The sequence below is a fragment of the Excalfactoria chinensis genome, chromosome 12, assembly GCF_039878825.1.
Source record: "Excalfactoria chinensis isolate bCotChi1 chromosome 12, bCotChi1.hap2, whole genome shotgun sequence".
In the NCBI taxonomy this organism is placed as follows: domain Eukaryota; kingdom Metazoa; phylum Chordata; class Aves; order Galliformes; family Phasianidae; genus Excalfactoria; species Excalfactoria chinensis.
Window position 1 is genome coordinate 4,766,537 of NC_092836.1, and position 14,985 is coordinate 4,781,521.

The 14,985-nt window shown below is 45.9% G+C and overlaps 1 protein-coding gene across 9 annotated transcripts in view; it reads left to right on the forward strand.

Annotated features, from left to right (window-relative positions):
* The window catches only part of FRMD4B (FERM domain containing 4B), a 105,659-nt gene that overhangs the window by 55,574 nt on the left and 35,100 nt on the right, over positions 1–14,985 (forward strand). For all 9 annotated transcript variants that reach the window (XM_072347157.1, XM_072347160.1, XM_072347158.1 and 6 more), the window contains exons 5-7: positions 3,091–3,175; positions 12,302–12,358; positions 13,331–13,353. In XM_072347157.1, the coding sequence (XP_072203258.1) occupies positions 3,091–3,175; positions 12,302–12,358; positions 13,331–13,353 (165 nt within the window). The remainder of the gene's footprint in view (positions 1–3,090; positions 3,176–12,301; positions 12,359–13,330; positions 13,354–14,985) is intronic.

Below are 14,985 nucleotides of genomic sequence, written 5' to 3' on the forward strand. Positions count from 1 at the left end.
TCTGTGAGGGAAATAAGGGCAGACTGACCTCATTCACTTTTCATAGCAAAATTTTGGCCTTTGTGTGCTTAATTATCTGCAGCATTTCCAAAGCAGAGCCTGTTGTGTGGTTGGGTCAGTTGGCATTGTCACCCCACCACGTCCTCTGCACCCCAAATACTGAGGGGATGGTTCAGACAAAAGGCTCTTTGTTTTTGCTGAATCTGTGCTAATCTGTGATGGAGTTGTTTTCTTCTTTCCCTTTTAACAACGACAACAAAGAGTTGGGGGGGGGGGGGGGGGGGGGGGGGAGGAAAAAAAACACAGAACGTTTAAAAAGGAATTATAGAATTATGGAGTCACCTGAGTTGGAAGGGACCCGTGAGGGTCATTGAGTCCAACTCTTGGCTCCACGTGGGACCGCCTGAGTTGGAGGGGGGACCTGTAAGGGTCATTGAATCCAACTTCTAATAGTAATGAATATTCACGTATAGTGAGCTCTTAAATGCTCACTGTCTGAGGACCTAGAAGGCTAAAGTCTGTGACAGGATGTGGTTGTTTTTGTATATCCCTCCAATAGCCTTATGTTGTCACCTCCTTACATGTGGTAATACACAGGGAGATTGAAGGACTTGGGTCGATCTAAGGATCTTCTCAGAAGGTAGCAATGGTCTTGACTCCTGTGACAGTTGCCAGGCCTTAAACTGTCTGCCAGGAGTGGAAAGCACAAAAAAGCCATAAAGACAGTCATATAACTTGAGCAATTCTGTGGCTGGAGTTGATGCTGTTGGCTTGAGATGTTCCTTTTTACCCACCCCATTGCAAGGTGATCTTCTGTAGGACAGGGTGTGCAGAGACCTGGGCAAGAGTTGATGAAAGAAGAGTGGGCTTGTAAAGATCAACTTCTAGATGCTTATCTTAAGGCTTGGCTGCTTGAGGATCATGAGGTCTAAAAGAAGAAATAAAGCCCACAGAAGTGGGCAGTGGATGGGAAGCCTGCGTGGAGCAGAAGGATAATTAGCAATATAAAAACTATCTCAAAGTAAAAATATACATATTCTACATGAAATGTCACTTCAAAATGTACAGCACAATTTTGTCACAACCTTTTGGATAAGTGAATGACTCCGGGCATTTGATGGATGGCATATGCCTTGGATGATTGGTTCAGACACTTATCACATGCAAACACATTTGCCTTGCCATTGACTGTTCTTTAATTAAATTCTCCTGAGAGCAGCTGAACTGCACAGTTGGAGGCTGGCATGGAAAGCACAGCAGGGCTGGGTGAGTGGCATACACTTGAGTGGGGGAACTGATGCCCATTTTGTATTGAGGATGGAGAAAAAGTACCCAGAGCTTTCCTGAGCTGTCCTTTGTTAATGTGCAGCACTAGGCAATTTCCAGCAGCAGCACTGGTGCATCTCCAGGTGCCTAGTTACACCTCTGCTTTGGTTCACAGCTCCCAGGCCCTGAGCTTTTGCCATTCACTAATGAAACACATGGTAAATTATTTCAGGTTTTAATTATTTTTCTTCAGTTGACGTAAACTCGTGTCAGTCACATAAATTTTCATGTGATACTCACAGCTGCTGAAGGGCTATATAATGCAGATTTAGGACTTACAAAAGCATCTTTCCATTTTCAAGGATGCTGACAGCATCAGAAATAAAAGGAGAACACTTCATTGCATTTCCAAACATGCCTGTCATCCCTCAGACATCCTTTTTTCTGTGGCCTTGTGTTTTCCATCTGTACTGCAGTGATAAGAACATACAGCTTGTGCCACAGAAGAGATGAAGTGCCCAGGTCTGCTCAGAGTAGGGGTATTGCTTATACAGGAGTGCCCTCCCCAGACCAATGGCTCCTACAGTCTCCTGCTACAGGATAACTAATAGCCATGTCTGGTGTTCCTAGCTGAAAGAAACTGCAAATGCAAATGAGGCCATTAGTTGAAGAAAATTCTCATTTCAACAGGCTGAAGGGAAGCTTTATTGGTTTAAGGCACTCGCCTCTAATGTTGGTCTGGCAGCATGCTGGGCAAGGACCAGCAGAGGTTCTTGCATGCTGATGCTCTGCATTTCTGGAGAGAAACATGACTGTATCTGAAGTGTGGCTTAGCAGAACGGCTAAAATGGTACTGGGTGTGATCATGAAAAGATATAGCAATACCCATGGCTCTTCTCATTGAAAGATAAATCATGGAAAAGCCCCTTGTAGATGTCTGGGGCAAGCTTCTGGGCTTGGGTCTGTCCCAAAGCTGCTTGAGCATGAAATGAGAATGTTATCTACTTACCCTACAGAAGTATTCCATAGAAAGAGATCAATGGGCAGAGCAGGAGGCTATGGGGAGCCTCAGGGCTACACAGAGCAGGCTGTGTGAGCCATCCAGCCCTCCTGCTGCCAAAGGCAATGGTGGGATCTGCACTGCCAGGGTGGTGGTTGCCCCAGCCTTTTGTTTAGCTGGAAAGAGCATAGCCCCTGTCTAGCATCAAGTGGGAGAGCCTGGATCTGATCTGTAAGGAGCTGACTTTGATAATGAAGCACAGGTATCCTGCTAAAGGAAGATTGTCAGGACCACATTTAAACCGACTTGCCTCTTTGAACTGACTTGGCAGTTCTGTGCTCTTTAAATTAGAGACATGTTTTCTATGCACCTTTCAGTGCATCTCAGCACTGCCTACTTTGATGCCCCAAGTGAGTCAGAGAAGCACACAGACAAGTTGTGTGTGATTTTGTAGAGTGCCAACTGCATACATAATGTTGTATAACAAACCAGGACACATCTGCTCACCTTGGCTAGGCTAGCATAACCAGCCATGGACTTGCTCCCTTTGGTTGTGATGTTTGACCCCTTTAGACCTTCAGATGAGAAGTCATCAGATCTTCTGTTCAATAGATCATAGAATGAGTTGTACCCTGCATGCTGTTGGTCCATGATTTTCTACTTGTTCCTTCCTACTAGTCAGGAAACAAAGCTCAGTGGTTGTAGTTCCTCTGTACCACTTTATTGCTGGAGAACAAAATGCCGAGGCAATAAAATGATTTGAAAGGAAGATGAAGCCTATACAGGAAAGTAACTTTGTTCTTTTTTTTTTTTTTAATTATCAGGTTCTACATTGAAAGCATCTCCTTCCTCAAGGATAAAACAACAGTAGAGCTGTTCTTCCTGAATGCCAAGTCCTGTGTACACAAGGTAAGGCTCAGCATCCTTTGGAGCTCCATGTTGTCCCTCTCTCATTACTCCTCCTTACACCCCATCTGCAGACCCTCTGGTTAAGAATGATGATGGCTTCCTGGTCGTGATTCTACAACCCTACTGTGTGCAAACCACACTGAAACATCTTAAATACCAAAAAGCTTTTAAGTCATTTGAAATCTGGGTTGTAGCTTTGTGGGTAGGCTTTGTCTCAGAGTGATGTATCTTTGTGTGCTACATGGTATGCATTTGAGGAAGGTGAGGAAAGTCAACTGCTGTGAATGTGGTTCTTAGTTCCCTGGTTTCATGCCTTAATTCACTTCATGAAGTCACAAACCCCATAAGTTCACAATCAAAGGCAGTTATTACAGTGCTTCTTGTGTTTACTCTGGTTACAAATCTTCCAGTTTTTGATAAATGTTTAAATTGGTTATTCATAACATACATATGTAGTACATAATATGGTACGTGTGTGTGTATGTATATATAGATATGTATATATATATATATATATATATATACGTGTGTGTGTAGTATCACTGAAGTAAAATTTATCTGCTGCAGATACATCTTGTTCTGAGAAAAAAAAAGGGCAGTATGGCAGCCTAATTGTGCCTCTAATAACTAGAGGAGCAGCAGCCAAGGTTCAGTGAACTTTACTCCAGCAAAGCTTAGTTAAATATCAAACTTGAGTATCAGGGTGTTTTATACTCATGGTTTAATCTTCCTGAGAGGGTCACTTGGTACTTCTTGGAAAACAACTGTTTATTCTTAGCTGGTGTTGAAGCTCAGAATAGCAGGCCAAATTTTTCACCTTTAATACGTTTCATATTTTGGAAGAGTCTCGCTGTATCCAACATTCATTATTTTACTGGTGGGATCAGAAAGCTTACTTGAAATGCAATTAATGACGAAGTTGTGGCTGTGGGTTGCACAGGAATTGCTTTCTGGAAGAGTGGAAGGAACTTGCACCTTTTCACAAAGCCTTCAAATTTAAAATAAATGTTTGAAGAACTCGAGGCCTCGCTGGTTAAGTTTAATAAAAAGCAAATCTCCCTTTGGCTTCTTGGCCATTTCCAATGAAGGGTCTTGGCAACTTGCACTGATCCTTTCAGGGAATGCTGGAGCAGTTCAGACAAAGCAAAGAAAAACCTTGGAATTGGGAAGTGGGACTGGTTTTCTTCCTGCAATGGGGATGGTGCTGCTGCCTCCAGAAGCAGTCTGCTATTGAAGTAAATACTGGTTGCATGTTTGGGTGCCAGTGTGTGCGTTTATGTAGATGCATAAAGCACAGGAGGAAGGGAGGAGAGAGAAGGGAGGTGTGAAAAACACCATTAGTGATCATAGGTGTGTTGTCAAGCCAAAGAAGAGTCAAGCAGTTCATGCCACCCTGTTCCCTGAGCCCCAGCAGTGCTCTGACACCTTAATTATGTGGAATGCACTGAACCAAAATGGCTCATGTTGGTTATGAAAGGGAGTTGATGTGTGGCAATGGGAACTCAGCTGAGTGGGTGCAAATATGGGCAGGACTCAAGCTGTTTATTTAAAGTTCATTTACTTTCAATGTTTGTTTGGTTCAGTAGCTTTTAACCTTCACATTAGTTTCTTTTCAAAGACTTTTTACCCCCATGTGGTAAACTTCAGGCTTAGCTTCCTAACCTGTTTCTTTTCTTGGAACTTCTGTTCTCAATGGGGTGTAATAGCTGCTCTCTTGTCCTTCTTTACCTCTCAGCTCCAGAATCCTGCAATCCTTTTTTGCCCCTTTTCTTCAAATTGGGTGCCAGGTTGCCCTAACAAGGGTTTGAAGAATTAGGGATTTGCCTATTTTGCAAATTCCATAGTCATTTTGGCAAGGGAAAAACAAGGCAGACAATAAGATTTCTAGTGCCAAAAATGTGTTTCTTTCTACACCTCACCCACTCACCACCTCCATGCTTTTCTGTCAAAGCTCCTTTGTGCCTCTGCCCTTTGCCCATGTGCCGGTATGGTGCATACTGTATGACCTGCCTCTTTCTCTGCACATCCCCTTTGCCTTGTGCTCATCCCCTGCGTGCAGCTGGGCAGCCAGGAGAGAGGCCCTTGTCCCCAGGCAATGAGGACTGAGGTTTTACTCCTTGCTACTGTGAGTCGTGTTCAACCAGCGCTGGACATCTGCATCCAGAATTGCTGCTGCACTGAACTGCTCCTTCCCACTGCTCCTATCTTAATCCACCACTGCAACAGCAACGTTTTTCTTCTGGTGCATCCTGTGCATTGTAATGCAAAACTGTTTCACGCACCTGGAAAATAAACTTCCTCTGTTAGATTTGCCAACACACTCAGGTTTTGCTGGCCATGCTCTCCCTGTTTCTCATTGCACGTGAACTGAATGCAACATTTGCTGTTCTGCTTTTAAGAACACTCGGTGTTTCCTCATCGCTAATGGGTCCATGCAGCTTGGACTCCAGCCTGGACAACAAATGCTACCAGCTCTCTGGCCCTACCTTTTTTCATGTCAAGCTGCCCATTGTCTCACTGCTCTCCTATGACTGTCTGGGTCCGATGGGGTCAGTATAGCTGGCTGGCTCTGCTCTCCAATATCCATGCTCTTTGGGTTGGAGTTGCAGAAGCTGTGTGCTGCCAGGAGCAGTGTGAGCCCACAAGCAGGAGCTGAAAGCTGCTGGAACTTAGATCTCCATGTGTATGGAAGGGCTTCTCAGTGACTTAGTTATAAATGAGGTTATTCATGTATATTTTGCAATGGCTATAAGCACACTTTGTGTTCATTGTGACACTGTTTTCACACATGCTACTCTTTCTCAAGGCTCTGAGAACTTGTGCCTGAAAGCTTTCAGCAGTGACAACTTCAGTTTACATGCTTTCTTTCCTGTCAATGAATTTAAGAAGCTGGTTTAGACTGATGGTGATCTGTGAAATCTTCTGCACAGCAGAGGCTTAAACAGTGAAAGTTCAGCACGCTTTTTCAGGTGAAATGGGTATCTCAGTACTGAAGTGTTTGCATGGGGGTAGGATTGCTTTGGAACGTGTTCAGTATGCTGTTGCACCAAACCTCTGGCCGTAGCTGGGGGATGCTTTCAAGGAGGGTAGGAGCTGAGCACACACATGATGATGATAAATTTGGGAAGATAAATTAGTCTTTTCTTTCAAAACAGCCTAGTTTGGAAAAATTACACCCTACTTGGCTAGCAAAGCACTGTCAAGTTTATTGTGCATTACAGCTAACCTCCTTACAGCTCTGCAGCCATAGAGTTGACTCTGTGCCAGTCCTTAAAATACGTTCTGTAAACGAAGATCTTGGTCAGGTTGGCTGCGTTCCCCTTTTCCCATCTATATTTGGGTGTTGGGGGAATTATTTATTTAATTTTGCTTTTGTTTTAAGGACTTACAAGAATTGCCTTTAAAATAATAACATAAAGGAAATGAAAGTTTTTGGTGGAGCCTGTAACTGTGCTGGCTTCGTGAACAATGATGCTTGTGAGCACTTGGCAGCCTGAAGCCCAGAGCTTAGAGAGAAGAGCTGTTGAAGCAGACCCCTGGTGTGATCATGACGTCTGGCTGGCTTCCAGCTTGCAGAGAGCAATGTGGCTGTATATTAGATAGCCCTTGAAAGTTTTATAACGGATATTTCTTAATTCTCCCCTATCCCTGGGGAGAGGGGAGCGTTCCCATGCAGCCTTGTAACACTGTATAGTCTGATCCAAGCCAAGTCTATTAAAACACTGTCGTTCTGCTCCTGATGGCAGGTGTGAGGTGCAGTGTGAGGACCAGCTGGCCTTTGCTCTTCTGCCTTCCAGGCTGTGTTCTGCTGTTGTGGGTGCTGGTGGCCACCTTTGTGGACTGAGCCCCCAGTGGTGCATCAGCAGATGAGGATGGAGCACAGTCATATCAGTGAATGCAGTGTGACTGGCTGTCCCTGCCTCCTGGGAGAAGACAGGACACCCACATCAACTGGCAGATCTTCATGGGAGCCCCCCCACTCACTAGTACCCCATGGCATGTCCTGCTGGGCCTCACTGGTAGCATGGGGAGGTGCTTGCCATGGGGTGGGTGTAGTTGAGGGCCTGCATGGTGGTGGTAGAGATTGGTCCAAGTCTGCCTGCTGTGAATGGCAGTAATGCCCTGGAAGTGCTTGGTTGTTGAGGCTCTTGGTGAGGAGGTGTAGCTTCTGTCCTAGCTGCAGCTGGGCCAGCCCATTGCACATGAGGGATGAGCTGGTTTGCAGCCAGAGCTTCATACCTTGCATCTCTTGTCAGTCATCTCCTCTGAGCCTAACTACCAGCATTACTTGTGGTGGAGAGTTCTGCACTTTTGATCTTCTGGCCACGACATGAAGCTGTTGTTACAGCTCAGCCTGTTCTGGTATCTGTGTGTTGGGTATCTTGCTGTGGCACTGTGGTAGGAAAGCAAAAGAATCACATTATATGCTAAGCCTAATGATGATTGCTATGTATCCTGGCTTACAGAGAAGTGTTTCTGTGTCCTTCCCCTGTACTTTGCTTCTTTGCTTTTAACTTCTACACTGTGTTCATGGATTGGGGGGGGAAGCAGCATTATATCATGGGGGCCTTGTGCTGAGCTATGCAGATGAGACTCAAAGCAGCTGCCGCTATCCCTTGAGCTTCATCTGAGCTTTGGCTGAGCTACAAAACACAGACAAAGGAGATGAGGATGGCTGGCAAAGGCAGCAGAATAAAGGGTGTAACAGAGAAACCTGAAGCTCTGGCTTGCTGTGAGGTGATACAGGGCAGTGGTGACGTAGCTTTTGTTTGGCTGCATTGGCCACAGCCTCTGAGCCTCACAGCCCCTGCCAAGAACAAGCTGCTGCATCGAGACCAGCAAGGTTTGGAGCTATAGGAGGGGATGGGATGGGAATGGATGTTCTGTGGGACAGTGTGAACCACAGGCAGTGCTGCTGGGATGGGGACACAGGTGATCAGGATGGGTCCTGGAGGTATCACTTTCAGGTTTTCAAGTTGGAGGGGCATTCTCTTGCTGCCATTGTGTCTCCTCAGTGTAACTGAGAGCACCACTCTGAAAGAGCGTGTTGTTGATCTTGCTGACCTACTTATTGCGGAGCTGCTGATGGTGTGGTGCAACAGGTTGTGGGTGACAGCCCATCTCAGCAGTGGAGGCCTCCTTGCTGCTGCCTGTGCTCCTAAATAAGCCTTGAATGCTGGAAAGCCATGAGTCTTTATCCTCTGCAGAGACCTGTCCTTGCATCATGGGACTCTGGGGACACATCTGAGGGTGCTGGGGGCTTGGGGAAGTTGTAGTGGTGCTGGGTGAGAGCACAGAGCTGGTGTGGCTTTGTTCACTTGTGCTGGGCCCACACCCAGCTAATTGCTGTCCTCAATCCAAACATGCTCCTGCAGATGTTTGGTTCCCTCCTTTCCCTCTAATTGCCTCCTTCTTTCTCTCCTTCTTTAATCACCTGTCAGAAATCACAGGTAATTACATTCAATATTGTAGCTGTCTTGAGGCTATCAGATCCTAATGTGGATTTTTTTGGGGGCTGTATTTGATTGATGTAAGTTCTTTAAGAGGTTGGTTTGAGGGTAGGGGTGCTATAATATCTTAATTTTTGTATTTTCATGTGAAATATTTCTGCTGTCAGTCTCTAACCTCTGGAGGTTGTGTGCTCTGAAGAAACTGTTTTCATTGCTCTGGTTCTGAAGAGTTAGAGATGGCAGTTCCTGTGTTGTTTGGTTATAAAAAAAACCTTCTTTAAGCAATCTAATGACTTGCTTAGCACAGTTAATGCTCATCTGGCTAATGTCAGTCTTATTCTGTGTTTTCTTCATGGTTTCAGGCTTGCATCTCTGACAGTCAACTCTTGTTGATTCTGTGTTTAATGAGGGTGTACTGCTCTATTCACAGCTAAGCCTGGTGATTTTTATCACATTTATAGGCCTGTTTCTGTGCAGGAAGAGACTTGAGCTCCTGCCTGAACCATGGGGCTCAGTTCTACGCCTGGACCCTGAAGGCAGGAGCAAATCATTGCTAGCTACTGCAGTGCTGCTGTGTTTCTGCAGTGCTGTCACTGCCACTCCTGGACATCTGCCACAGTATTTTTATTACTTTGATATTTGTCAGAATGACAAAAGCCACCTGAATCCTCTGGACCAAATGCAGTGTTTAGATAAGCAGCCATTCAGAGAGACACAGAGGGGGATGAAGTTGTCTCCCTGGTTAAAATGATTGCTTCCTATGCAAACTCTAATGGAAAAATATCAATTTCATCCCTTCCCTAGAGCTGCACCCTCTATTCTGTTTAAACTTATTTACATCTAAAAGGTATAAGACTCAGATTCCATTATTCGAATTACATGCATCTGCTTAACCTCGTGCTAGTGACCTTGTTCCCACTTGGGATACATCTAGGAAAGCCTTCCATCTTCATCTAAAACACATGGCCATGAGAATCTTTGCTGACCTGGCTCCCTACTCACTGAAATCTGTGGTAGAATTACCCTGCCAATTGCATGTTTTGCACGTAAAGCTTTCTTACAGCCATTCTTCCCCATCTATTTTTGAAATTCAACCTTGCTGTTAAAGCAGTGCTAACACAGAGACCCCTGCTTGCCAGCCTTGGGGCAGAAGGATTGTTACTAAATTGAGATATTGTCTGATAGTGGAGGGAGGCTCCGGTCCTGTGCTCCTGTTTGAGTAGCATGTGTTGCTATATGGATTTGCATCCAGTCAAAGGCTGTCCCAACTCCTTGACAGCCCAGGGTTGGATAACATTATAGCAGTGGCCAATTGCTTGCACCAGATGGCAAATAAGGTTATATTATCATGGAAAATAATCCCAGGCTCAGAGGTAATTGTTCGAGAGACTGTCACTTGTATAGCATTACTGTTAGATGAAGACGATGCTGGGCTTTGGGATCCTTTGCTTAAAATCCCCTCTCTGTTGTTTAACTACTGCCTGACCTCAGGTGGTGCCTTCACCTCTGCATCCATCTTTTCTTTGACTTTAGTACTTGTGAAAGTCAGGCCAGGGAGCATCTTCTTACCTGCTCACACCTGAACACAGCTGCCAGGCAAATGTACCTGTAAGCAAAGGCATCATCACTGAGAAAACCTCACCAGGAAAGCAAAGACTGAAACTCCTGAAGAAGGCAGTCCTGTTCAGCCCATTAAGTCCCTAAATGAAGTGGTTTGTGAGTTTGCTTTCAGTATTCATCAAAATGCTATAGCAGCCTGCTAAAGTGACCAGAGTTTCCTAAAGCTTGTATTTAGGACCAAGTAAATCAACACGTAAGAGCAGTCCCATAATTACTATTGCTAATTAGTTAATGTTTGGGATGTGCTTTGAAGATGAAAAGTGAAGGGGTGTTGGGTTATTAAGTCCCAAACAGTGCTGTGATGCCAGCAGCACCTATTGCTATGGGTCAGCAGGGACTTAATGCTGAAGTGGCTCACCCAAATGCTGCAGAGTTTTCCTTGGAGCCTTCAACAAAGAGAGAGGGCCTTTGATGTGAGAATTGCGTTTGGATAGTTAAGTCTCTCCATGAATTTGTAGCAGGAAGGCAATGAGCCCCAGGTAGTCGATTCTGCCCCAGGGTAGGGAGGTGGCCTTGATGAGCTTTTAAGGTCCCTTCTGGCCCCGTTTTCCCTGATTTTGTGGTCCAGAAACAGCTTTGCTGAAGTAGAGCTTGTCTTTCCTGCTCAGCAGAGCTTTCTGGGTGCTGGCTTCCCTCATGTCTGTGTTCTCCATGTGCTGGTGCTGGGATGACCTGATGTCCCCTCGTAGTGCTGTGGATTTATTCAGAGGCTGTTGGAGCAGGTGCAATTTAAGCTAAAGAAGGCAGCACAGATGTGCATGACAAAGCCTAACCTGATGCAGACCTGGAAGTAACGAAGTGCCTTAAAATTGCACCTACATGAAGATGGGGCTGCAAACCTTGCCTTTTTCTCTTGAGCATCAACATTAAAGAGATCTGAGGGAAGGAAGGAAGGATTTGAAGCTTTTTTTTTTCCCCTTCTACTTTGTGATGTGCCCCTCCTCTTCTAATGAAATGTCTGGGAATGCTTTGGAGGCCACTTCTGCATAGCTGTTGCCACACCTGTTGGGAAGGGGAAATTCCTCCCAGTCTGCCCTGGTGGAGCTGCCCAGGGGAGCACTGCTGCTGGAATGTTTTATTGACAAAGCTGGCAAAAAGCTTCTTCCTTTCCATGAAAATTGAATTATTTGTTTTGTTCACTTCTGAATTTAGTCTCTGTGGGCCAGACCTGCAGCTGTGATAAATTAGCCCAGCTCCGGATGTGCCCCGTATATTTAGAGATGTCATTTCCTTGTATCTGTATAAGTCTGTAGATCTTCCTGCTGCAATGGTTTGAGCACTATTTCAGCTTTGTCTCTCATTCAACCATTGAGTTCTGGGGACAGGAGAATGTGATGTGGTCTCGGTGGGAGGGAGAGTTATGTGTACTGTCTTCAATTGCAGATGGTCTTTTAGCATTTAACTGCAGAACTGAAGTCACCAACTTTCAGGGTTGGACTCTGCCTGGTTTTGGAGAGGGGTTGAGAATGGAGATTTATAGGGTTGGAGTTCACGGAGTGTCTCTGAGCATTGCAATAAGACGCATGTGTACCTGCAGGAACTGGAGGCTGTAAGATCTCCAGACTGTGTGTGGTAAAAGAGAATTAGCTATACTCGCCTCACAATTAATAACTATCATTTATCTCGCATCATGGGTGTGCGTACCACCATCAAAGCAAAGAGCTGAGGTCTCTGCCCCAGGGAGATGGCGTGCTTAAAGCCATAAATTCCTCTGATTCACCCTCCTTTCCCTGGTTCACAGCAAGTTTGTAGTGTGTTTCGAAGTGTGCGGGATCAGGTACCTGCCTGGGTGCGTGCATTATGACAAAGCTTCAGAAAGACAACATGTGATGTCAAGAAAAGGGGGTGGGAGAGGAGCCAGGGGGAGGTGGAAACAGGCTGCGTGTGTCTGTGTACACACACTGAGTGCTCAGGACGGGAGTGGCGGGCGGAGGGCTGGGACTGAGCTGGGCTCCCACCCAGCTGTGCTGGCAGCCGGGCAGGACTCGGTGCTCCTCCGTGCTCTGAGGGGACAGGACGGCTCCCAGCACTCACCTTCTGCTCTTTCCCTGTACAGGGGCAGATTGAGGTCGAAAGTGAGACGGTCTTCAAGTTGGCAGCCCTGGTCCTGCAGGTAAGCTGCTCTTTGTATGTCGATGCATGGTGACTTTCTGGTATCTGTAATGCTGCTGCTTTGGTGCCTGGCAGCCCCTTGACTTGTTAGTTCAGCTGTGTGCTGCCTTGTCAGATTTATTTTCCTTCAATTTCCTTCACTCCGTGAGGACAAAGCCGTGCAGAGTTTGTAGTTTGTCGTCTCTGGAGTTGTTATTATTCTCATAGGCTAGTGGGTGAAATAGGCATCTGAGCTATTTTAACTTGGTGGAGAGAATGGAAAAGGAAAAGCTCATCAAGGGAAGTAATTTATTTGGGCATATTTATGTTCAATTTACCACTTAATCTTCTAATTTAAATATATGCTGGATATCTGAGAAGAGCATAGTACTGCAGCTAAAGTTTCCTGTGCTATGTTTGTTCACGTTTCCAGAGCATATGTTCTATACTTTTGTTACTTTAGATTATATTATTTTTTTCTCCCCTTCACTGTGCTGTCCTCAGACTTAAAGTTCGGCTATTTATCACTTTCTGTGCAATAAATATCTACCTTTAAAATGTTCGTTCTCCCTGCTCAACCCCCTCCCCCATTGTCACTGATAAAACGCTCAGCAAAGCTGATCTGCTTGAGCTGCACAATTCCTCCCAAAAGCCTGACCTGCTCCGAGAGCTGACCTTCAGCTTGGGCAACCAGAGAGGGAACTGTATTTCACCTCTTGGACAGTAAAAGTGACTCTGGACGTGGATCTCGAAATTCATCCCCCTTTTAGAAGCAAATTCATGTACAGTGTAGGTGGATAATCTACAGCTGGAAGCATGAAGGGCCAAGCTCTGTTCCTGAGTGCATGCAGGCAGCCTCTGGGCTCTGTGTGAATGTGGCCGAGGTCGGGATCCAGCCAAAAAGCTGTGGGAGTGGGGAAGCAAACAATGCTGGGAAAATCGAGGACTTTTGAAGAGATCATGTTTTAATTCTGTCACTGTTTTTCAATTGTAGGAAGCTAAAGGGGACTATTCCAGGTAATAACATTTTTCCTTTCTAATACTAACGGGCTTGATGGATGTGTTTTGGTTGGTTTGCATTGTATTTTAAACAATCAGAAATGAGGGGTAAAGTCCAAGCGAGGCTGAAGAAAGAGAAATGCACTGCTAGGCTGCATAAAATCTGACTGCAGGGTAAGTCCTTTGGTGAACAGGCGCAGGATCAAAACAACTTTCCAGGGCATCCCTCTTTGCTCTCCTCCCATCGTGTGCATGCCTGAGTGGGAAGGGAACTGCTGCCCTTTGCTCCCAGCCAGCCCATGCCTGGTGCTGTAGACCGTGCCCACCCACGGCATGTGTGGGGGACATGGAGCTGCCAGCTGCCTGCCTGAGGTCAATGAGCCTCTTTCTTCTGCAGCTGCCCCCAGGCCTCCCTCAGTCCACACCTGACCCAACACTTGTGCTGAGCTGTGTGCTGTGCTGGGGCTGCACATGCAGTGAGTGCTTGCCCTTGGAAATTGCTTTCTGCCTGGTCACCTCCGTGCATTGGTTTGGATAGCAGCATTGGGGGCTGTGGAGGGAGCTGAGGTTGTACTCAGAGCTGTTAGAGCCCAGGGAAAAGACCTTCAATTAGCAACGGCCTGCTGAGCAAACAAATTCAAAAGGTCGGTGTTGGTCGTGTTAATGTTTTACCATTTGCTGAGTTTCCATACAGTAGGATGTTATGCTCTCGCTGCAGCAGCTTTCCTGCTGTGACAGACACGTTTGGAGAATGCCCAGTGAGGGGCTACCTGCTAAATGCAGGATATGAGTTGTACCTGATGCCAAAAATTACAGCAGAGGCGTCCTCTGCTCTTCTTTCAGCGAGCAGTGCCAGTGCCAGCTCTGTTCTGGCATCTTCCCCTTGTGCCAGTCTCTCTTATGCAGAAGGACATGCTTTGTAAAGCCCATCACAGACCTCTTTGCCTTTTGTTGGTGTGCTGTCACGCCTGCAAAGAGGAAGAGATGCCCTTGTGGCTAAGATCAGCTGGATGGGCTGCCTGTACAGATACTTCTGTTCCTGTTCACACTGCAGACCTGCTTTGTGACCCACAGAATATTGCTTATAGCCACAATGTGCTGCCCTTCACTCCAGGAAGTCTGCTCACCTTGACTGATTTCCTGCAGCTTCTATCAATGTGGGGACAGGGAACTTGCACCACTGCAGCTCACTTGACTAGGAGGAACTTGCTGAGCTGCAGCCCTGGTGGCATAGACTCTCTTAGCTTGGTATGAGCCCTCAGGAAAAGTGGTTGAAGGTTTAAAACTGTCTTTGTAGTTAAAGCCTCCCTTGTGCAGGTTGAACTTAGTTCTGACTCCTTATCGTTTGCAATAAATAGGTTTGTAAGTATTGCTTCACAAGCACAAGAACTGCGTACGTGGTTATTTCACATGCCTCATCGGACAGGTCAGAAGGCGTGGTTACCTTCCAAAGTATTTAAAGAACATGGGAGGCAAGAGGTGTGCTACAAGATTGATTTCCAAGTGCAGCTCTTCTCTGAACAGTTGCCTTTTGCAGATCATAAGCTGCAGCAATTGCTTTCACTGTATCAAAAAACAAAGTTACGCCTCCGTATCAAATGAGCATGGCCAGCTGTCCCACGCACCAGAGTGAAGGAATTTGATTTTTAC